Genomic DNA, 26118 nt, shown 5'->3' with positions numbered 1-26118 from the left:
TTTTCTATCGGGAGATAAACCCTCTTCTGGTCTGTGTCCAGAATCATGCCCAAGAAAAACAGACGAGTCGTAGGAACCAACTGCGACTTTGGGATATTGAGAATCCAGCCGTGTTGCTGTAACACCTTCAGTGAAAATGTCACGCTGTTCAGCATCCTTTATGTCCAGGGACACCATAAAATCCCCCCCTTCCAGGCTTGCAATGACCGCTCTTAGCGATTCCATCTTGAATTTGAACCTTTTCAAGTATAGGTTCAGGGATTTCAAATTTAATATGGGTCTGACCGAACCGTCCGGTTTCGGAACTACAAACATGGTCGAGTAATATCCCTTTCCTTGTTGGAGGAGGGGAACCTTGACCACCACCTGTTCAAGATACAATTTTTGTATTGCAGATAACACTATCTCCCTTTCCTGGGGAGAAGTTGGTAGAGCCGATTTGAAAAATCGGCGGGAAGGCACTTCTTCGAATTCCAGCTTGTAACCCTGAGAAACAATTTCTATTGCCCAGGGATCCACCTGGGAGTGAACCCAGATGTGGCTGAAATTCCGAAGACGTGCCCCCACTGGGCCGGACTCCGCCAGTGGAGCCCCAGCGTCATGCGGTAGATTTTGTAGAGGCCGGGGAGGACTTCTGTTCCTGGGAACTAGCTGTGTTGTGCAGCTTCTTACCTCTGCCCCTACCTCTGGCAAGAAAGGACGCACCTCGCACTTTCTTGTTTCTTTGTGACCGAAAGGACTGCATTTGATAATGCGGAGCTTTCTTATGCGGTGAGGGAACATAAGGTAAAAAATTCGATTTTCCAGCTGTAGCTGTGGAGACTAGTCCGAGAGACCTTCCCCAAACAATTCCTCACCCTTGTAAAGTAAAACCTCCATATGCCTTTTTGAGTCGGCATCACCTGTCCATTGCCGTGTCCATAGGACTCTTCTGGCAGAAATCGACATAGCGTTTATTCTAGAACCTAGTAGACTAATGTCTCTTTGAGCATCTCTCATATATAGGACGGCATCTCTTATATGCCCCAGGGTCAATAAAATAGTATCCCTATCGAGGGTATCCATCCCCTCAGATAAGGTATCTGTCCATGCCGCTACAGCACTACACACCCAGGCCGACGCAATTGCCGGCCTGAGTAAGGTACCTGAATGTGTATAAATGGACTTCAGGGTAATCTCCTGTTTGCGGTCAGCAGAATCTTTGAGGGTAGCCGTATCCTGGGACGGGAGGGCTACCTTCTTGGATAAGCGTGTTAATGCTTTGTCCACCCTAGGGGAGGATTCCCATCGTAACCTATCCGTTGATGGGAAAGGATATGCCATAAGAATCCTTTTGGAAATCTGCAGTCTTTTATCTGGAGATTCCCAATCTTTTTCACATAACTCGTTCAGCTCATGTGAGGGGGGGAAAGGTTACCTCAGGCTTCTTTCCCTTGTACATATGTACCCTCTTGTCAGGGACTGGGGGTTCCTCTGTGATGTGCAAAACATCTTTTATTGCCATAATAATATATCGAATGGATTTTGCCAATTTTGGCTGTAACTTTGCAACATCGTAGTCGACACTGGAGTCAGAATCCATGTCGGTATCTGTGTCAACAATCTTGGATAGTGGGCGCTTAAGAGACCCTGACGGTCCTTGCAACATAGGATCAGGCATGGGTTGAGGCCCTGACTGTCCCAAAGCTTCAGCCTTGTCTAATCTTTTGTGCAATGAGTTTACACTAGCATTTAAAACCTCCCACATATCCATCCAGTCAGGTGTCGGCGCTGTCGGCGGAGACACCACATTCATTTGCTCCTGTTCCTCTCCTACATAGCCTTCTTTCTCAGACATGTCGACACACGCGTACCGACACACCACACACACACACACACACACACACACACACACACACACACACACACACACACACACACACACACAGGGAATGCTCTTTCTGAAGACAGTTCCCCCACAAGGCCCTTTGGAGAGACAGAGAGAGAGTATGACAGCACACACCCCAGCGCTATATAACCCAGGAATAATACAGTAACTTAATGTCTGCCCAGTAGCGCTGCTGTATGTAATTTGCGCCGAATTATGTGCCCCCCCTCTCTTTTCAACCCTCTTGTCTACCGTGGTATAAGTAGGGGAGAGTCCGGGGAGCTTCCTCTCAGCGGTGCTGTGGAGAAAAAATGGCGCTGGTGAGTGCTGGGGGAGAAGCCCCGCCCCCTCGGCGGCGGGCTTCTGTCCCGCTTAAAATGTAAAATTGGCAGGGGCTCATACATATATACAGTGCCCAGCTGAATATATGCTATCTTTTTGCCAAAATGAGGTTTATATTACTGCCCAGGGCGCCCCCCCTGCGCCCTGCACCCTTACAGTGACCGGACTATGTGAGGTGTATGGGAGCAATGGCGCACAGCTGCAGTGCTGTGCGTTACCTCAGTGAAGATCATGAAGTCTTCTGCCGCCTCTGAAGTCTTCTTTTCTTCTCATACTCACCCGGCTTCTATATTCCGGCTTTGCGAGGGGGACGACGGCGCGGCTCTGGGACGGACGGCGAGGGTGAGATCCTGCGTACCAATCCCTCTGGAGCTAATGGTGTCCAGTAGCCTAAGAAGCAGGACCTTGCACTCAGAGAGTAGGGCTGCTTCTCTCCCCTCAGTCCCTCGATGCAGGGAGTCTGTTGCCAGCAGGCTCCCTGAAAATAAAAAACCTAACAAAATACTTTCTTTACAGGAAACTCAGGAGAGCTCCCTGCAGTGCACCCATCTCCTCTGGGCACAGTATCAAACTGAGGTATGGAGGAGGGGCATAGAGGGAGGAGCCAGTGCACACCCAGAGTCAAAGTCTTTCTTGAAGTGCCCATGTCTCCTGCGGAGCCCGTCTATCCCCATGGTCCTTACGGAGTCCCCAGCATCCTCTAGGACGTTAGAGAAATAACAGATGGATAGCACAGGTGATCAGACCAGTACCCAGCCTCAGATGTTACAGTGAGGGGTGTAATCAGTACAGTACAGTACAGCAGATGGATAGCACAGGTGATCAGACCAGTACCCGGCCTCAGATGTTACAGTGAGGGGTGTAATCAGTACAGTACAGTACAGCAGATGGATAGCACAGGTGATCAGACCAGTACCCGGCCTCAGATGTTACAGTGAGGGGTGTAATCAGTACAGTACAGTACAGCAGATGGATAGCACAGGTGATCAGACCAGTACCCGGCCTCAGATGTTACAGTGAGGGGTGTAATCAGTACAGTACAGTACAGCAGATGGATAGCACAGGTGATCAGACCAGTACCCGGCCTCAGATGTTACAGTGAGGGGTGTAATCAGTACAGTACAGTACAGCAGATGGATAGCACAGGTGATCAGACCAGTACCCGGCCTCAGATGTTACAGTGAGGGGTGTAATCAGTACAGGACAGTACAATATAACAGATGGATAGCACAGGTGACCAGACCAGTACCCGGCCTCAGATGTTACAGTGAGGGGTGTAATCAGTACAGTACAGGGCAGCAGATGGATAGCACAGGTGATCAGACCAGTACCCGGCCTCAGATGTTACAGTGAGGGGAGTAATCAGTACAGTACAGTACAGCAGATGGATAGCACAGGTGATCAGACCAGTACCCGGCCTCAGATGTTACAGTGAGGGGTGTAATCAGTACAGTACAGTACAGCAGATGGATAGCACAGGTGATCAGACCAGTACCCAGCCTCAGATGTTACAGTGAGGGGTGTAATCAGTACAGTACAGTACAGTACAGCAGATGGATAGCACAGGTGATCAGACCAGTACCCGGCCTCAGATGTTACAGTGAGGGGAGTTATCAGTACAGGACAGTACAGCAGATGGATAGCACAGGTGATCAGACCAGTACCCGGCCTCAGATGTTACAGTGAGGGGTGTAATCAGTACAGGACAGTACAATATAACAGATGGATAGCACAGGTGATCAGACCAGTACCCGGCCTCAGATGTTACAGTGAGGGGTGTAATCAGTACAGTACAGTACAATATAACAGATGGATAGCACAGGTGATCAGACCAGTACCCGGCCTCAGATGTTACAGTGAGGGGTGTAATCAGTACAGGACAGTACAATATAACAGATGGATAGCACAGGTGATCAGACCAGTACCCGGCCTCAGATGTTACAGTGAGGGGTGTAATCAGTACAGGACAGTACAGCAGATGGATAGCACAGGTGATCAGACCAGTACCCGGCCTCAGATGTTACAGTGAGGGGTGTAATCAGTACAGTACAGTACAATATAACAGATGGATAGCACAGGTGATCATACCAGTACCCGGCCTCAGATGTTACAGCGAGGGGTGTAGTCAGTACAGTACAGTACAGCAGATGGATAGCACAGGTGATCAGACCAGTACCCGGCCTCAGATGTTACAGTGAGGGGAGTAATCAGTACAGGACAGTACAGCAGACGGATAGCACAGGGGATCAGACCAGTACCCGGCCTCAGATGTTACAGTGAGGGGAGTAATCAGTACAGGACAGTACAGCAGATGGATAGCACAGGGGATCAGACCAGTACCCGGCCTCAGATGTTACAGTGAGGGGAGTAATCAGTACAGGACAGTACAGCAGATGGATAGCACAGGGGATCAGACCAGTACCCGGCCTCAGATGTTACAGTGAGGGGAGTAATCAGTACAGGAAAGTACAGCAGTTGGATAGCACAGGTGATCAGACCAGTACCCGGCCTCAGATGTTACAGTGAGGGGAGTAATCAGTACAGGACAGTACAGCAGATGGATAGCACAGGTGATCAGACCAGTACCCGGCCTCAGATGTTACAGTGAGGGGAGTAATCAGTACAGGAAAGTACAGCAGATGGATAGCACAGGTGATCAGACCAGTACCCGGCCTCAGATGTTACAGTGAGGGGAGTAATCAGTACAGGAAAGTACAGCAGACGGATAGCACAGGTGATCAGACCAGTACCCGGCCTCAGATGTTACAGTGAGGGGAGTAATCAGTACAGGACAGTACAGCAGACGGATAGCACAGGTGATCAGACCAGTACCCGGCCTCAGATGTTACCGCGAGGGGAGTAATCAGTACAGGACAGTACAGCAGACGGATAGCACAGGTGATCAGACCAGTACCCGGCCTCAGATGTTACAGTGAGGGGAGTAATCAGTACAGGACAGTACAGCAGATGGATAGCACAGGTGACCAGACCAGTACCCGGCCTCAGATGTTACAGTGAGGGGTGTAATCAGTACAGGACAGTACAATATAACAGATGGATAGCACAGGTGATCAGACCAGTACCCGGCCTCAGATGTTACAGTGAGGGGAGTAATCAGGACAGTACAATATAACAGATGGATAGCACAGGTGATCAGACCAGTACCCGGCCTCAGATGTTACAGTGAGGGGAGTAATCAGTACAGGACAGCAGACGGATAGCACAGGTGATCAGACCAGTACCCGGCCTCAGATGTTACAGTGAGGGGTGTAATCAGTACAGTACAGTACAATATAACAGATAAATAGCACAGGGGATCAGACCAGTACCCAGCCTCAGATGTTACAGTGAGGGGAGTAATCAGTACAGGACAGTACAGCAGACGGATAGCACAGGTGATCAGACCAGTACCCGGCCTCAGATGTTACCGTGAGGGGAGTAATCAGTACAGGATAGTACAGCAGACGGATAGCACAGGTGATCAGACCAGTACCCGGCCTCAGATGTTACAGTGAGGGGAGTAATCAGTACAGGACAGTACAGCAGATGGATAGCACAGGTGATCAGACCAGTACCCGGCCTCAGATGTTACAGTGAGGGGAGTAATCAGTACAGGAAAGTACAGCAGACGGATAGCACAGGTGATCAGACCAGTACCCGGCCTCAGATGTTACAGTGAGGGGTGTAATCAGTACAGTACAGTACAGCAGATGGATAGCACAGGTGACCAGACCAGTACCCGGCCTCAGATGTTACAGTGAGGGGAGTAATCAGTACAGTACAGTACAATATAACAGATGGATAGCACAGGGGATCAGACCAGTACCCGGCCTCAGATGTTACAGTGAGGGGAGTAATCAGTACAGGACAGTACAGCAGATGGATAGCACAGGTGATCATACCAGTACCCGGCCTCAGATGTTACAGTGAGGGGAGTAATCAGTATAGTACAGTACAGCAGATGGATAGCACAGGTGATCAGACCAGTACCCGGCCTCAGATGTTACAGTGAGGGGAGTAATCAGTATAGTACAGTACAGCAGATGGATAGCACAGGTGATCAGACCAGTACCCGGCCTCAGATGTTACAGTGAGGGGAGTAATCAGTACAGGACAGTACAGCAGACGGATAGCACAGGGGATCAGACCAGTACCCGGCCTCAGATGTTACAGTGAGGGGAGTAATCAGTACAGGACAGTACAGCAGATGGATAGCACAGGGGATCAGACCAGTACCCGGCCTCAGATGTTACAGTTAGGGGAGTAATCAGTACAGGACAGTACAGCAGATGGATAGCACAGGGGATCAGACCAGTACCCGGCCTCAGATGTTACAGTGAGGGGAGTAATCAGAACAGGAGAGTACAGCAGATGGATAGCACAGGTGATCAGACCAGTACCCGGCCTCAGATGTTACAGTGAGGGGTGTAATCAGTACAGGACAGTACAGCAGATGGATAGCACAGGGGATCAGACCAGTACCCGGCCTCAGATGTTACAGTGAGGGGTGTAATCAGTACAGTACAATATAACAGATGGATAGCACAGGTGATCAGACCAGTACCCGGCCTCAGATGTTACAGTGAGGGGTGTAATCAGTACAGGACAGTACAGCAGATGGATAGCACAGGTGATCAGACCAGTACCCGGCCTCAGATGTTACAGTGAGGGGAGTAATCAGTATAGTACAGTACAGCAGATGGATAGCACAGGTGATCAGACCAGTACCCGGCCTCAGATGATACAGTGAGGGGAGTAATCAGTACAGTACAGCAGACGGATAGCACAGGTGATCAGACCAGTACCCGGCCTCAGATGTTACAGTGAGGGGTGTAATCAGTACAGTACAGTACAGCAGATGGATAGCACAGGTGATCAGACCAGTACCCGGCCTCAGATGTTACAGTGAGGGGAGTAATCAGTACAGTACAGTACAATATAACAGATGGATAGCACAGGGGATCAGACCAGTACCCGGCCTCAGATGTTACAGTGAGGGGAGTAATCAGTACAGGACAGTACAGCAGACGGATAGCACAGGTGATCAGACCAGTACCCGGCCTCAGATGTTACAGTGAGGGGAGTAATCAGTACAGGACAGTACAGCAGATGGATAGCACAGGTGATCAGACCAGTACCCGGCCTCAGATGATACAGTGAGGGGAGTAATCAGTACAGCAGACGGATAGCACAGGTGATCAGACCAGTACCCGGCCTCAGATGTTACAGTGAGGGGAGTAATCAGTACAGTACAGTACAGCAGATGGATAGCACAGGTGACCAGACCAGTACCCGGCCTCAGATGTAACAGTGAGGGGAGTAATCAGTACAGTACAATATAACAGATGGATAGCACAGGTGATCAGACCAGTACCCGGCCTCAGATGTTACAGTGAGGGGAGAAATCAGTACAGTACAGTACAATATAACAGATGGATAGCACAGGGGATCAGACCAGTACCCGGCCTCAGATGTTACAGTGAGGGGAGTAATCAGTACAGGACAGTACAGCAGATGGATAGCACAGGTGATCAGACCAGTACCCGGCCTCAGATGTTACAGTGAGGGGAGTAATCAGTATAGTACAGTACAGCAGATGGATAGCACAGGTGATCAGACCAGTACCCGGCCTCAGATGTTATAGTGAGGGGAGTAATCAGTATAGTACAGTACAGCAGATGGATAGCACAGGTGATCAGACCAGTACCCGGCCTCAGATGATACAGTGAGGGGAGTAATCAGTACAGTACAGTACAATATAACAGATGGATAGCACAGGTGATCAGACCAGTACCCGGCCTCAGAACTTACAGTGAGGGGAGTAATCAGTACAGTACAGCAGATGGATAGCACAGGTGATCAGACCAGTACCCGGCCTCAGATGTTACAGTGAGGGGTGTAATCAGTACAGGACAGTACAATATAACAGATGGATAGCACAGGTGATCAGACCAGTACCCGGCCTCAGATGTTACAGTGAGGGGTGTAATCAGTACAGTACAATACAGCAGATGGATAGCACAGGTGATCAGACCAGTACCCGGCCTCAGATGTTACAGTGAGGGGAGTAATCAGAACAGGAAAGTACAGCAGATGGATAGCACAGGTGATCAGACCAGAACCCGGCCTCAGATGTTACAGTGAGGGGAGTAATCAGTACAGGAAAGTACAGCAGATGGATAGCACAGGTGATCAGACCAGTACCCGGCCTCAGATGTTACAGTGAGGGGAGTAATCAGTACAGGACAGTACAGCAGATGGATAGCACAGGTGATCAGACCAGTACCCGGCCTCAGATGTTACAGTGAGGGGAGTAATCAGTACAGGAAAGTACAGCAGATGGATAGCACAGGTGATCAGACCAGTACCCGGCCTCAGATGTTACAGTGAGGGGAGTAATCAGTACAGGAAAGTACAGCAGACGGATAGCACAGGTGATCAGACCAGTACCCGGCCTCAGATGTTACAGTGAGGGGAGTAATCAGTACAGGACAGTACAGCAGACGGATAGCACAGGTGATCAGACCAGTACCCGGCCTCAGATGTTACCGTGAGGGGAGTAATCAGTACAGGACAGTACAGCAGACGGATAGCACAGGTGATCAGACCAGTACCCGGCCTCAGATGTTACAGTGAGGGGAGTAATCAGTACAGGACAGTACAGCAGATGGATAGCACAGGTGACCAGACCAGTACCCGGCCTCAGATGTTACAGTGAGGGGTGTAATCAGTACAGGACAGTACAATATAACAGATGGATAGCACAGGTGATCAGACCAGTACCCGGCCTCAGATGTTACAGTGAGGGGAGTAATCAGTACAGTACAATATAACAGATGGATAGCACAGGTGATCAGACCAGTACCCGGCCTCAGATGATACAGTGAGGGGTGTAATCAGTACAGGAAAGTACAGCAGATGGATAGCACAGGTGATCAGACCAGTACCCGGCCTCAGATGTTACAGTGAGGGGAGTAATCAGTATAGTACAGTACAGCAGATGGATAGCACAGGTGATCAGACCAGTACCCGGCCTCAGATGTTACAGTGAGGGGAGTAATCAGTATAGTACAGTACAGCAGATGGATAGCACAGGTGATCAGACCAGTACCCGGCCTCAGATGATACAGTGAGAGGAGTAATCAGTACAGTACAGTACAATATAACAGATGGATAGCACAGGGGATCAGACCAGTACCCGGCCTCAGATGTTACAGTGAGGGGAGTAATCAGTACAGGACAGTACAGCAGACGGATAGCACAGGTGATCAGACCAGTACCCGGCCTCAGATGTTACCGTGAGGGGAGTAATCAGTACAGGACAGTACAGCATACGGATAGCACAGGGGATCAGACCAGTACCCGGCCTCAGATGTTACAGTGAGGGGAGTAATCAGTACAGGACAGTACAGCAGACGGATAGCACAGGTGATCAGACCAGTACCCGGCCTCAGATGTTACCGTGAGGGGAGTAATCAGTACAGGATAGTACAGCAGACGGATAGCACAGGTGATCAGACCAGTACCCGGCCTCAGATGTTACAGTGAGGGGAGTAATCAGTACAGGACAGTACAGCAGATGGATAGCACAGGTGACCAGACCAGTACCCGGCCTCAGATGTTACAGTGAGGGGTGTAATCAGTACAGGACAGTACAATATAACAGATGGATAGCACAGGTGATCAGACCAGTACCCGGCCTCAGATGTTACAGTGAGGGGAGTAATCAGGACAGTACAATATAACAGATGGATAGCACAGGTGATCAGACCAGTACCCGGCCTCAGATGTTACAGTGAGGGGAGTAATCAGTACAGGAAAGTACAGCAGATGGATAGCACAGGTGACCAGACCAGTACCCGGCCTCAGATGTTACAGTGAGGGGAGTAATCAGTACAGGACAGCAGACGGATAGCACAGGTGATCAGACCAGTACCCGGCCTCAGATGTTACAGTGAGGGGTGTAATCAGTACAGTACAGTACAATATAACAGATAAATAGCACAGGGGATCAGACCAGTACCCGGCCTCAGATGTTACAGTGAGGGGAGTAATCAGTACAGGACAGTACAGCAGACGGATAGCACAGGTGATCAGACCAGTACCCGGCCTCAGATGTTACCGTGAGGGGAGTAATCAGTACAGGATAGTACAGCAGACGGATAGCACAGGTGATCAGACCAGTACCCGGCCTCAGATGTTACAGTGAGGGGAGTAATCAGTACAGGACAGTACAGCAGATGGATAGCACAGGTGATCAGACCAGTACCCGGCCTCAGATGTTACAGTGAGGGGAGTAATCAGTACAGGAAAGTACAGCAGACGGATAGCACAGGTGATCAGACCAGTACCCGGCCTCAGATGTTACAGTGAGGGGTGTAATCAGTACAGTACAGTACAGCAGATGGATAGCACAGGTGACCAGACCAGTATCCGGCCTCAGATGTTACAGTGAGGGGAGTAATCAGTACAGTACAGTACAATATAACAGATGGATAGCACAGGGGATCAGACCAGTACCCGGCATCAGATGTTACAGTGAGGGGAGTAATCAGTACAGGACAGTACAGCAGATGGATAGCACAGGTGATCATACCAGTACCCGGCCTCAGATGTTACAGTGAGGGGAGTAATCAGTATAGTACAGTACAGCAGATGGATAGCACAGGTGATCAGACCAGTACCCGGCCTCAGATGATACAGTGAGAGGAGTAATCAGTACAGTACAGTACAATATAACAGATGGATAGCACAGGGGATCAGACCAGTACCCGGCCTCAGATGTTACAGTGAGGGGAGTAATCAGTACAGGACAGTACAGCAGACGGATAGCACAGGTGATCAGACCAGTACCCGGCCTCAGATGTTACCGTGAGGGGAGTAATCAGTACAGGACAGTACAGCATACGGATAGCACAGGGGATCAGACCAGTACCCGGCCTCAGATGTTACAGTGAGGGGAGTAATCAGTACAGGACAGTACAGCAGACGGATAGCACAGGTGATCAGACCAGTACCCGGCCTCAGATGTTACCGTGAGGGGAGTAATCAGTACAGGATAGTACAGCAGACGGATAGCACAGGTGATCAGACCAGTACCCGGCCTCAGATGTTACAGTGAGGGGAGTAATCAGTACAGGACAGTACAGCAGATGGATAGCACAGGTGATCAGACCAGTACCCGGCCTCAGATGTTACAGTGAGGGGAGTAATCAGTACAGTACAGTACAGCAGATGGATAGCACAGGTGATCAGACCAGTACCCGGCCTCAGATGTTACAGTGAGGGGAGTAATCAGTACAGGAAAGTACAGCAGACGGATAGCACAGGTGATCAGACCAGTACCCGGCCTCAGATGTTACAGTGAGGGGTGTAATCAGTACAGTACAGTACAGCAGATGGATAGCACAGGTGACCAGACCAGTACCCGGCCTCAGATGTTACAGTGAGGGGAGTAATCAGTACAGTACAATATAACAGATGGATAGCACAGGGGATCAGACCAGTACCCGGCCTCAGATGTTACAGTGAGGGGAGTAATCAGTATAGTACAGTACAGCAGATGGATAGCACAGGTGATCAGACCAGTACCCGGCCTCAGATGTTACAGTGAGGGGAGTAATCAGTATAGTACAGTACAGCAGATGGATAGCACAGGTGATCAGACCAGTACCCGGCCTCAGATGTTACAGTGAGGGGAGTAATCAGTATAGGACAGTACAGCAGACGGATAGCACAGGTGATCAGACCAGTACCCGGCCTCAGATGTTACCGTGAGGGGAGTAATCAGTACAGGACAGTACAGCATACGGATAGCACAGGTGATCAGACCAGTACCCGGCCTCAGATGTTACAGTGAGGGGAGTAATCAGTACAGTACAGCAGATGGATAGCACAGGTGATCAGACCAGTACCCGGCCTCAGATGTTACAGTGAGGGGTGTAATCAGTACAGGACAGTACAATATAACAGATGGATAGCACAGGTGATCAGACCAGTACCCGGCCTCAGATGTTACAGTGAGGGGTGTAATCAGTACAGTACAGTACAGCAGATGGATAGCACAGGTGATCAGACCAGTACCCGGCCTCAGATGATACAGTGAGAGGAGTAATCAGTACAGTACAGTACAATATAACAGATGGATAGCACAGGGGATCAGACCAGTACCCGGCCTCAGATGTTACAGTGAGGGGAGTAATCAGTACAGGACAGTACAGCAGACGGATAGCACAGGTGATCAGACCAGTACCCGGCCTCAGATGTTACCGTGAGGGGAGTAATCAGTACAGGACAGTACAGCATACGGATAGCACAGGTGATCAGACCAGTACCCGGCCTCAGATGTTACAGTGAGGGGAGTAATCAGTACAGTACAGCAGATGGATAGCACAGGTGATCAGACCAGTACCCGGCCTCAGATGTTACAGTGAGGGGTGTAATCAGTACAGGACAGTACAATATAACAGATGGATAGCACAGGTGATCAGACCAGTACCCGGCCTCAGATGTTACAGTGAGGGGTGTAATCAGTACAGTACAGTATAGCAGATGGATAGCACAGGTGATCAGACCAGTACCCGGCCTCAGATGTTACAGTGAGGGGAGTAATCAGTACAGGAAAGTACAGCAGATGGATAGCACAGGTGATCAGACCAGTACCCGGCCTCAGATGTTACAGTGAGGGGAGTAATCAGTACAGGAAAGTACAGCAGATGGATAGCACAGGTGATCAGACCAGTACCCGGCCTCAGATGTTACAGTGAGGGGAGTAATCAGTACAGGACAGTACAGCAGATGGATAGCACAGGTGATCAGACCAGTACCCGGCCTCAGATGTTACAGTGAGGGGAGTAATCAGTACAGGAAAGTACAGCAGATGGATAGCACAGGTGATCAGACCAGTACCCGGCCTCAGATGTTACAGTGAGGGGAGTAATCAGTACAGGAAAGTACAGCAGACGGATAGCACAGGTGATCAGACCAGTACCCGGCCTCAGATGTTACAGTGATGGGAGTAATCAGTACAGGACAGTACAGCAGACGGATAGCACAGGTGATCAGACCAGTACCCGGCCTCAGAAGTTACCGTGAGGGGAGTAATCAGTACAGGACAGTACAGCAGACGGATAGCACAGGTGATCAGACCAGTACCCGGCCTCAGATGTTACAGTGAGGGGAGTAATCAGTACAGGACAGTACAGCAGATGGATAGCACAGGTGACCAGACCAGTACCCGGCCTCAGATGTTACAGTGAGGGGTGTAATCAGTACAGGACAGTACAATATAACAGATGGATAGCACAGGTGATCAGACCAGTACCCGGCCTCAGATGTTACAGTGAGGGGAGTAATCAGTACAGTACAATATAACAGATGGATAGCACAGGTGATCAGACCAGTACCCGGCCTCAGATGATACAGTGAGGGGTGTAATCAGTACAGGAAAGTACAGCAGATGGATAGCACAGGTGATCAGACCAGTACCCGGCCTCAGATGTTACAGTGAGGGGAGTAATCAGTACAGGAAAGTACAGCAGACGGATAGCACAGGTGATCAGACCAGTACCTGGCCTCAGATGTTACAGTGAGGGGAGTAATCAGTACAGGACAGGACAGCAGACGGATAGCACAGGTGATCAGACCAGTACCCGGCCTCAGATGTTACAGTGAGGGGTGTAATCAGTACAGTACAGTACAATATAACAGATGGATAGTACAGGTGATCAGACCAGTACCCGGCCTCAGATGTTACAGTGAGGGGAGTAATCAGTACAGGACAGTACAGCAGACGGATAGCACAGGTGATCAGACCAGTACCCGGCCTCAGATGTTACAGTGAGGGGAGTAATCAGTACAGGAAAGTACAGCAGACGGATAGCACAGGTGATCAGACCAGTACCCGGCCTCAGATGTTACAGTGAGGGGTGTAATCAGTACAGTACAGTACAGCAGATGGATAGCACAGGTGACCAGACCAGTACCCGGCCTCAGATGTTACAGTGAGGGGAGTAATCAGTACAGTACAATATAACAGATGGATAGCACAGGTGATCAGACCAGTACCCGGCCTCAGATGTTACAGTGAGGGGAGTAATCAGTACAGTACAGTACAATATAACAGATGGATAGCACAGGGGATCAGACCAGTACCCGGCCTCAGATGTTACAGTGAGGGGAGTAATCAGTACAGGACAGTACAGCAGATGGATAGCACAGGTGATCATACCAGTACCCGGCCTCAGATGTTACAGTGAGGGGAGTAATCAGTATAGTACAGTACAGCAGATGGATAGCACAGGTGACCAGACCAGTACCCGGCCTCAGATGTTACAGTGAGGGGAGTAATCAGTACAGTACAATATAACAGATGGATAGCACAGGTGATCAGACCAGTACCCGGCCTCAGATGTTACAGTGAGGGGAGTAATCAGTACAGTACAGTACAATATAACAGATGGATAGCACAGGGGATCAGACCAGTACCCGGCCTCAGATGTTACAGTGAGGGGAGTAATCAGTACAGGACAGTACAGCAGATGGATAGCACAGGTGATCATACCAGTACCCGGCCTCAGATGTTACAGTGAGGGGAGTAATCAGTATAGTACAGTACAGCAGATGGATAGCACAGGTGATCAGACCAGTACCCGGCCTCAGATGTTACAGTGAGGGGAGTAATCAGTACAGGACAGTACAGCAGACGGATAGCACAGGGGATCAGACCAGTACCCGGCCTCAGATGTTACAGTGAGGGGAGTAATCAGTACAGGACAGTACAGCAGATGGATAGCACAGGGGATCAGACCAGTACCCGGCCTCAGATGTTACAGTGAGGGGAGTAATCAGTACAGGACAGTACAGCAGATGGATAGCACAGGTGATCAGACCAGTACCCGGCCTCAGATGTTACAGTGAGGGGAGTAATCAGTATAGTACAGTACAGCAGATGGATAGCACAGGTGATCAGACCAGTACCCGGCCTCAGATGTTACAGTGAGGGGAGTAATCAGTACAGGACAGTACAGCAGACGGATAGCACAGGGGATCAGACCAGTACCCGGCCTCAGATGTTACAGTGAGGGGAGTAATCAGTACAGGACAGTACAGCAGATGGATAGCACAGGGGATCAGACCAGTACCCGGCCTCAGATGTTACAGTGAGGGGAGTAATCAGTACAGGACAGTACAGCAGATGGATAGCACAGGGGATCAGACCAGTACCCGGCCTCAGATGTTACAGTGAGGGGAGTAATTAGTACAGGACAGTACAGCAGATGGATAGCACAGGTGATCAGACCAGTACCCGGCCTCAGATGTTACAATGAGGGGTGTAATCAGTACAGGACAGTACAGCAGATGGATAGCACAGGGGATCAGACCAGTACCCGGCCTCAGATGTTACAGTGAGGGGTGTAATCAGTACAGTACAATATAACAGATGGATAGCACAGGTGATCAGACCAGTACCCGGCCTCAGATGTTACAGTGAGGGGTGTAATCAGTACAGGACAGTACAGCAGATGGATAGCACAGGTGATCAGACCAGTACCCGGCCTCAGATGTTACAGTGAGAGGAGTAATCAGTATAGTACAGTACAGCAGATGGATAGCACAGGTGATCAGACCAGTACCCGGCCTCAGATGATACAGTGAGGGGAGTAATCAGTACAGTACAGCAGACGGATAGCACAGGTGATCAGACCAGTACCCGGCCTCAGATGTTACAGTGAGGGGTGTAATCAGTACAGTACAGCAGATGGATAGCACAGGTGATCAGACCAGTACCCGGCCTCAGATGTTACAGTGAGGGGAGTAATCAGTACAGTACAGTACAATATAACAGATGGATAGCACAGGGGATCAGACCAGTACCCGGCCTCAGATGTTACAGTGAGGGGAGTAATCAGTACAGGACAGTACAGCAGACAGATAGCACAGGTGATCAGACCAGTACCCGGCCTCAGATGTTACAGTGAGGGGAGTAATCAGTACAGGACAGTACAGCAGATGGATAGCACAGGTGATCAGACCAGTACCCGGCCTCAGATGATACAGTGAGGGGAGTAATCAGTACAGCAGACGGATAGCACAGGTGATCAGACCAGTACCCGGCCTCAGATGTTACAGTGAGGGGAGTAATCAGTACAGTACAGTACAGCAGATGGATAGCACAGGTGACCAGACCAGTACCCGGCCTCAGATGTAACAGTGAGGGGAGTAATCAGTACAGTACAATATAACAGATGGATAGCACAGGTGATCAGACCAGTACTCGGCCTCAGATGTTACAGTGAGGGGAGTAATCAGTACAGTACAGTACAATATAACAGATGGATAGCACAGGGGATCAGACCAGTACCCGGCCTCAGATGTTACAGTGAGGGAAGTAATCAGTACAGGACAGCACAGCAGATGGATAGCACAGGTGATCATACCAGTACCCGGCCTCAGATGTTACAGTGAGGGGAGTAATCAGTATAGTACAGTACAGCAGATGGATAGCACAGGTGATCAGACCAGTACCCGGCCTCAGATGTTACAGTGAGGGGAGTAATCAGTATAGTACAGTACAGCAGATGGATAGCACAGGTGATCAGACCAGTACCCGGCCTCAGATGTTACAGTGAGGGGAGTAATCAGTATAGTACAGTACAGCAGATGGATAGCACAGGTGATCAGACCAGTACCCGGCCTCAGATGATACAGTGAGGGGAGTAATCAGTACAGTACAGTACAATATAACAGATGGATAGCACAGGGGATCAGACCAGTACCCGGCCTCAGATGTTACAGTGAGGGGAGTAATCAGTACAGGACAGTACAGCAGACGGATAGCACAGGTGATCAGACCAGTACCCGGCCTCAGATGTTACAGTGAGGGGAGTAATCAGTACAGGACAGTACAGCAGACGGATAGCACAGGTGAACAGACCAGTACCCGGCCTCAGATGTTACAGTGAGGGGAGTAATCAGTACAGTACAGCAGATGGATAGCACAGGTGATCAGACCAGTACCCGGCCTCAGATGTTACAGTGAGGGGTGTAATCAGTACAGGACAGTACAATATAACAGATGGATAGCACAGGTGATCAGACCAGTACCCGGCCTCAGATGTTACAGTGAGGGGTGTAATCAGTACAGTACAATACAGCAGATGGATAGCACAGGTGATCAGACCAGTACCCGGCCTCAGATGTTACAGTGAGGGGAGTAATCAGTACAGGAAAGTACAGCAGATGGATAGCACAGGTGATCAGACCAGTACCCGGCCTCAGATGTTACAGTGAGGGGAGTAATCAGTACAGGAAAGTACAGCAGATGGATAGCACAGGTGATCAGACCAGTACCCGGCCTCAGATGTTACAGTGAGGGGAGTAATCAGTACAGGACAGTACAGCAGATGGATAGCACAGGTGATCAGACCAGTACCCGGCCTCAGATGTTACAGTGAGGGGAGTAATCAGTACAGGAAAGTACAGCAGACGGATAGCACAGGTGATCAGACCAGTACCCGGCCTCAGATGTTATAGTGAGGGGAGTAATCAGTACAGGAAAGTACAGCAGACGGATAGCACAGGTGATCAGACCAGTACCCGGCCTCAGATGTTACCGTGAGGGGAGTAATCAGTACAGGACAGTACAGCAGACGGATAGCACAGGTGATTAGACCAGTACCCGGCCTCAGATGTTACAGTGAGGGGAGTAATCAGTACAGGACAGTACAGCAGATGGATAGCACAGGTGACCAGACCAGTACCCGGCCTCAGATGTTACAGTGAGGGGTGTAATCAGTACAGGACAGTACAATATAACAGATGGATAGCACAGGTGATCAGACCAGTACCCGGCCTCAGATGTTACAGTGAGGGGAGTAATCAGTACAGTACAATATAACAGATGGATAGCACAGGTGATCAGACCAGTACCCGGCCTCAGATGATACAGTGAGGGGTGTAATCAGTACAGGAAAGTACAGCAGATGGATAGCACAGGTGATCAGACCAGTACCCGGCCTTAGATGTTACAGTGAGGGGAGTAATCAGTACAGGAAAGTACAGCAGATGGATAGCACAGGTGATCAGACCAGTACCCGGCCTCAGATGTTACAGTGAGGGGAGTAATCAGTACAGGAAAGTACAGCAGATGGATAGCACAGGTGATCAGACCAGTACCCGGCCTCAGATGTTACAGTGAGGGGAGTAATCAGTACAGGAAAGTACAGCAGATGGATAGCACAGGTGACCAGACCAGTACCCGGCCTCAGATGTTACAGTGAGGGGAGTAATCAGTACAGGACAGGACAGCAGACGGATAGCACAGGTGATCAGACCAGTACCCGGCCTCAGATGTTACAGTGAGGGGTGTAATCAGTACAGTACAGTACAATATAACAGATGGATAGCACAGGGGATCAGACCAGTACCCGGCCTCAGATGTTACAGTGAGGGGAGTAATCAGTACAGGACAGTACAGCAGACGGATACCACAGGTGATCAGACCAGTACCCGGCCTCAGATGTTACCGTGAGGGGAGTAATCAGTACAGGATAGTACAGCAGACGGATAGCACAGGTGATCAGACCAGTACCCGGCCTCAGATGTTACAGTGAGGGGAGTAATCAGTACAGGACAGTACAGCAGATGGATAGCACAGGTGATCAGACCAGTACCCGGCCTCAGATGTTACAGTGAGGGGAGTAATCAATACAGTACAGTACAGCAGATGGATAGCACAGGTGATCAGACCAGTACCCGGCCTCAGATGTTACAGTGAGGGGAGTAATCAGTACAGGAAAGTACAGCAGACGGATAGCACAGGTGATCAGACCAGTACCCGGCCTCAGATGTTACAGTGAGGGGTGTAATCAGTACAGTACAGTACAGCAGATGGATAGCACAGGTGACCAGACCAGTACCCGGCCTCAGATGTTACAGTGAGGGGAGTAATCAGTACAGGACAGTACAGCAGATGGATAGCACAGGTGACCAGACCAGTACCCGGCCTCAGATGTTACAGTGAGGGGTGTAATCAGTACAGGACAGTACAATATAACAGATGGATAGCACAGGTGATCAGACCAGTACCCGGCCTCAGATGTTACAGTGAGGGGAGTAATCAGTACAGTACAATATAACAGATGGATAGCACAGGTGATCAGACCAGTACCCGGCCTCAGATGATACAGTGAGGGGTGTAATCAGTACAGGAAAGTACAGCAGATGGATAGCACAGGTGATCAGACCAGTACCCGGCCTTAGATGTTACAGTGAGGGGAGTAATCAGTACAGGAAAGTACAGCAGATGGATAGCACAGGTGATCAGACCAGTACCCGGCCTCAGATGTTACAGTGAGGGGAGTAATCAGTACAGGAAAGTACAGCAGATGGATAGCACAGGTGATCAGACCAGTACCCGGCCTCAGATGTTACAGTGAGGGGAGTAATCAGTACAGGAAAGTACAGCAGATGGATAGCACAGGTGACCAGACCAGTACCCGGCCTCAGATGTTACAGTGAGGGGAGTAATCAGTACAGGACAGGACAGCAGACGGATAGCACAGGTGATCAGACCAGTACCCGGCCTCAGATGTTACAGTGAGGGGTGTAATCAGTACAGTACAGTACAATATAACAGATGGATAGCACAGGGGATCAGACCAGTACCCGGCCTCAGATGTTACAGTGAGGGGAGTAATCAGTACAGGACAGTACAGCAGACGGATACCACAGGTGATCAGACCAGTACCCGGCCTCAGATGTTACCGTGAGGGGAGTGATCAGTACAGGATAGTACAGCAGACGGATAGCACAGGTGATCAGACCAGTACCCGGCCTCAGATGTTACAGTGAGGGGAGTAATCAGTACAGGACAGTACAGCAGATGGATAGCACAGGTGATCAGACCAGTACCCGGCCTCAGATGTTACAGTGAGGGGAGTAATCAATACAGTACAGTACAGCAGATGGATAGCACAGGTGATCAGACCAGTACCCGGCCTCAGATGTTACAGTGAGGGGTGTAATCAGTACAGGACAGTACAATATAACAGATGGATAGCACAGGTGATCAGACCAGTACCCGGCCTCAGATGTTACAGTGAGGGGAGTAATCAGTACAGTACAATATAACAGATGGATAGCACAGGTGATCAGACCAGTACCCGGCCTCAGATGATACAGTGAGGGGTGTAATCAGTACAGGAAAGTACAGCAGATGGATAGCACAGGTGATCAGACCAGTACCCGGCCTTAGATGTTACAGTGAGGGGAGTAATCAGTACAGGAAAGTACAGCAGATGGATAGCACAGGTGATCAGACCAGTACCCGGCCTCAGATGTTACAGTGAGGGGAGTAATCAGTACAGGAAAGTACAGCAGATGGATAGCACAGGTGATCAGACCAGTACCCGGCCTCAGATGTTACAGTGAGGGGAGTAATCAGTACAGGAAAGTACAGCAGATGGATAGCACAGGTGACCAGACCAGTACCCGGCCTCAGATGTTACAGTGAGGGGAGTAATCAGGACAGGACAGCAGACGGATAGCACAGGTGATCAGACCAGTACCCGGCCTCAGATGTTACAGTGAGGGGTGTAATCAGTACAGTACAGTACAATATAACAGATGGATAGCACAGGGGATCAGACCAGTACCCGGCCTCAGATGTTACAGTGAGGGGAGTAATCAGTACAGGACAGTACAGCAGATGGATAGCACAGGTGATCAGACCAGTACCCGGCCTCAGATGTTACAGTGAGGGGAGTAATCAATACAGTACAGTACAGCAGATGGATAGCACAGGTGATCAGACCAGTACCCGGCCTCAGATGTTACCGTGAGGGGAGTAATCAGTACAGGATAGTACAGCAGACGGATAGCACAGGTGATCAGACCAGTACCCGGCCTCAGATGTTACAGTGAGGGGAGTAATCAGTACAGGACAGTACAGCAGATGGATAGCACAGGTGATCAGACCAGTACCCGGCCTCAGATGTTACAGTGAGGGGAGTAATCAATACAGTACAGTACAGCAGATGGATAGCACAGGTGATCAGACCAGTACCCGGCCTCAGATGTTACAGTGAGGGGAGTAATCAGTACAGGAAAGTACAGCAGACGGATAGCACAGGTGATCAGACCAGTACCCGGCCTCAGATGTTACAGTGAGGGGTGTAATCAGTACAGTACAGTACAGCAGATGGATAGCACAGGTGACCAGACCAGTACCCGGCCTCAGATGTTACAGTGAGGGGAGTAATCAGTACAGGACAGTACAGCAGATGGATAGCACAGGTGATCATACCAGTACCCGGCCTCAGATGTTACAGTGAGGGGAGTAATCAGTATAGTACAGTACAGCAGATGGATAGCACAGGTGATCAGACCAGTACCCGGCCTCAGATGTTACAGTGAGGGGAGTAATCAGTATAGTACAGTACAGCAGATGGATAGCACAGGTGATCAGACCAGTACCCGGCCTCAGATGTTACAGTGAGGGGAGTAATCAGTATAGTACAGTACAGCAGATGGATAGCACAGGTGATCAGACCAGTACCCGGCCTCAGATGATACAGTGAGAGGAGTAATCAGTACAGTACAGTACAATATAACAGATGGATAGCACAGGTGATCAGACCAGTACCCGGCCTCAGATGTTACAGTGAGGGGTGTAATCAGTACAGTACAGTACAGCAGATGGATAGCACAGGTGATCAGACCAGTACCTGGCCTCAGATGTTACAGTGAGGGGAGTAATCAGTACAGGAAAGTACAGCAGATGGATAGCACAGGTGATCAGACCAGTACCCGGCCTCAGATGTTACAGTGAGGGGAGTAATCAGTACAGGAAAGTACAGCAGACGGATAGCACAGGTGATCAGACCAGTACCCGGCCTCAGATGTTACAGTGATGGGAGTAATCAGTACAGGACAGTACAGCAGACGGATAGCACAGGTGATCAGACCAGTACCCGGCCTCAGATGTTACCGTGAGGGGAGTAATCAGTACAGGACAGTACAGCAGACGGATAGCACAGGTGATCAGACCAGTACCCGGCCTCAGATGTTACAGTGAGGGGAGTAATCAGTACAGGACAGTACAGCAGATGGATAGCACAGGTGACCAGACCAGTACCCGGCCTCAGATGTTACAGTGAGGGGTGTAATCAGTACAGGACAGTACAATATAACAGATGGATAGCACAGGTGATCAGACCAGTACCCGGCCTCAGATGTTACAGTGAGGGGAGTAATCAGTACAGTACAATATAACAGATGGATAGCACAGGTGATCAGACCAGTACCCGGCCTCAGATGATACAGTGAGGGGTGTAATCAGTACAGGAAAGTACAGCAGATGGATAGCACAGGTGATCAGACCAGTACCCGGCCTTAGATGTTACAGTGAGGGGAGTAATCAGTACAGGAAAGTACAGCAGATGGATAGCACAGGTGATCAGACCAGTACCCGGCCTCAGATGTTACAGTGAGGGGAGTAATCAGTACAGGAAAGTACAGCAGATGGATAGCACAGGTGATCAGACCAGTACCCGGCCTCAGATGTTACAGTGAGGGGAGTAATCAGTACAGGAAAGTACAGCAGACGGATAGCACAGGTGATCAGACCAGTACCCGGCCTCAGATGTTACAGTGAGGGGTGTAATCAGTACAGGACAGTACAGCAGATGGATAGCACAGGTGACCAGACCAGTACCCGGCCTCAGATGTTACAGTGAGGGGAGTAATCAGTACAGGACAGGACAGCAGACGGATAGCACAGGTGATCAGACCAGTACCCGGCCTCAGATGTTACAGTGAGGGGTGTAATCAGTACAGTACAATATAACAGATGGATAGCACAGGGGACCAGACCAGTACCCGGCCTCAGATGTTACAGTGAGGGGAGTAATCAGTACAGGACAGTACAGCAGACGGATAGCACAGGTGATCAGACCAGTACCCGGCCTCAGATGTTACCGTGAGGGGAGTAATCAGTACAGGATAGTACAGCAGACGGATAGCACAGGTGATCAGACCAGTACCCGGCCTCAGATGTTACAGTGAGGGGAGTAATCAGTACAGGACAGTACAGCATACGGATAGCACAGGTGACCAGACCAGTACCCGGCCTCAGATGTTACAGTGAGGGGAGTAATCAGTACAGGAAAGTACAGCAGATGGATAGCACAGGTGATCAGACCAGTACCCGGCCTCAGATGTTACAGTGAGGGGAGTAATCAGTACAGGAAAGTACAGCAGATGGATAGCACAGGTGATCAGACCAGTACCCGGCCTCAGATGTTACAGTGAGGGGAGTAATCAGTACAGGAAAGTACAGCAGACGGATAGCACAGGTGATCAGACCAGTACCCGGCCTCAGATGTTACAGTGAGGGGTGTAATCAGTACAGGACAGTACAGCAGATGGATAGCACAGGTGATCAGACCAGTACCCGGCCTCAGATGTTACAGTGAGGGGTGTAATCAGTACAGGACAGTACAGCAGATGGATTGCACAGGTGATCAGACCAGTACCTGGCCTCAGATGTTACAGTGAGGGGTGTAATCAGTACAGGACAGTACAGCAGATGGATAGCACAGGTGATCAGACCAGTACCCGGCCTCAGATGTTACAGTGAGGGGAGTAATCAGTACAGTACAGTACAGCAGATGGATAGCACAGGTGACCAGACCAGTACCCGGCCTCAGATGTTACAGTGAGGGGTGTAATCAGTACAGGACAGTACAGCAGATGGATAGCACAGGTGATCAGACCAGTACCCGGCCTCAGATGTTACAGTGAGGGGAGTAATCAGTACAGGAAAGTACAGCAGATGGATAGCACAGGTGATCAGACCAGTACCCGGCCTCAGATGTTACAGTGAGGGGTGTAATCAGTACAGTACAGCAGATAGATAGCACAGGTGATCAGACCAGTACCCAGCCTCAGATGTTACAGTGAGGGGTGTAATCAGTACAGTACAATATAACAGATGGATAGCACAGGTGATCAGACCAGTACCCGGCCTCAGATGTTACAGTGAGGGGAGTAATCAGTACAGGAAAGTACAGCAGATGGATAGCACAGGTGATCAGACCAGTACCCGGCCTCAGATGTTACAGTGAGGGGTGTAATCAGTACAGGACAGTATAATATAACAGATGGATAGCACAGGTGATCAGACCAGTACCCGGCCTCAGATGTTACAGTGAGGGGTGTAGTCAGTATAGGACAGGGCAGCAGATGGACAGTACGGCTGATCTGACCAGTACCCACCTGGGTATCGGCTGCTTGGCACTCAACATTGATACGTTTCCCCGGGAAGCATTTGCCATATGCTGTGAAGGATTCCACATCTCACACAGGGAGTCAGGGAGGGCAGATGATTGGCCCATTCTGTGCCCGTTGCTGTACAGGCCGCTCAGCAGCCGCACCTTCTGGTACGTTGGCTCCAACCCCAGTATGAAGTCGTAGAATATGACAAACCCGGCTCTGCCAGCATAAAGGAAACAAACACAAAATTAAACCAAAGCAATAGTAATTGTCCAATGCTAGGGGTTCACCTGTCAGCAAGGGGTACTTTAAACGGGCGCTGTAACCCACAGCAACCGGTCACGTTTCCTTCCAACTTAAATGACTTAGAAGCTAATTAGTTGCTATGGATTACAGACACTATTTCCTATATATAAAAGTCTACCAATATGGCGCAGTTATAGGTGAGTTCACAGGTTTGTAACCTGCTGGGTGATTGGGCAGATATTTCATATTAGTAAAGGAATGTAGACTTAAGGAAGCAGACAGCCACTGTGGTTACGATGCTGGTACGGTGGGTAGGGGGTAAATCTTACACTGGATCATATGGTGCAGGTCCCAAAGCATCGAGAGGCTCCATTAAATGTCTGTTTCCTGTGGGACTCAGAGGACGCATAGAATCCTGAAACAACAGAAACTGTACTTATACCATAGCGCCCTCTACAGGAGAGGCTAATGTTACATGTACACAACAGGTGCAGTTGCATGATGTTTATAAAATGTAAAAAAATATTAATTTTCAAAATAAATTTACCAAAATGTGACCTATAAGGAAGCACAATGGGCATCACTCAGTCTGAATTGTTTTCTTGGATCATTTATCCTAACAGAATGGCTGCTGAATCTGTCTCCTATCTCCTTATATTTGTGTATAAATAGGATTTTGGTTACCTACCGGTAAATCCTTTTCTCGTAGTCCGTAGAGGACATCAGCTCTATCTTCGTGGAAGATCAAGTAAGGGCTTTTACAGGCTAAAGCCCCCAGCTCGGACACGTCTAGCAGAAGCTAAGGCCAACAACGTGACCGCCTTCCATGTAAGAAACTTGTCCTCTACCTCCTGTAGGGGATCAAACCAATCCGACTGGAGGAACTGCAACACCACGTTAAGGTCCCAGGGCGCCGTAGGCGGTACAAAGGGAAGTTGGATATGCAGAACTCCCTTCAAAAAAGTCTGAACCTCAGGGAGGGCAGCCAATTGTTTCTGAAAGAAAATGGATAGGGCCGAAATCTGGACCTTTACAGAACCCAATCTCAGGCCCATATCCACTCATGCTTGCAGGAATAGGAGGAAACGTCCCAGTTTAAACTCCACAGTAGGAAACTTCTTGGATTCACACCAAGAGACATATTTCTTCCAAATACGATGGTAATGTTTAGACGTTACCCCTTTCCTAGCCTGTATGAGGGTAGGAATAACCTTCTTCGGAATACCCTTCCGAGCAAGTATCAGGTGCTCAACTTCCATGCCATCAAATGTAGCCCCGGTATGTCTTGATAGGCAAACGGCCCCTGCTGCATCAGGTCCTCCCGAAGAGGAAGAGGTCTCGGCTCTTCTTGTAGTAGATTCAGAAGGTCCGCATACCAAGCCCTTCTT

At 49.7% G+C, this 26118-nt stretch overlaps 1 protein-coding gene across 4 annotated transcripts in view; it reads right to left on the bottom strand.

The window, feature by feature from the left end:
- The window catches only part of LOC134957448 (uncharacterized), a 167215-nt gene that overhangs the window by 57882 nt on the left and 83215 nt on the right, over positions 1 to 26118 (bottom strand). For all 4 annotated transcript variants that reach the window (XM_063939384.1, XM_063939385.1, XM_063939386.1 and 1 more), the window contains 2 exons: positions 25060 to 25145; positions 24488 to 24703 (listed from right to left, as the gene is read on the bottom strand). In XM_063939384.1, the coding sequence (XP_063795454.1) occupies positions 24488 to 24703; positions 25060 to 25145 (302 nt within the window). The remainder of the gene's footprint in view (positions 1 to 24487; positions 24704 to 25059; positions 25146 to 26118) is intronic.

This window comes from Pseudophryne corroboree, chromosome 9 (assembly GCF_028390025.1).
Source record: "Pseudophryne corroboree isolate aPseCor3 chromosome 9, aPseCor3.hap2, whole genome shotgun sequence".
Taxonomy (NCBI): domain Eukaryota; kingdom Metazoa; phylum Chordata; class Amphibia; order Anura; family Myobatrachidae; genus Pseudophryne; species Pseudophryne corroboree.
This window is presented reverse-complemented; position numbering and strand designations above follow the sequence as displayed.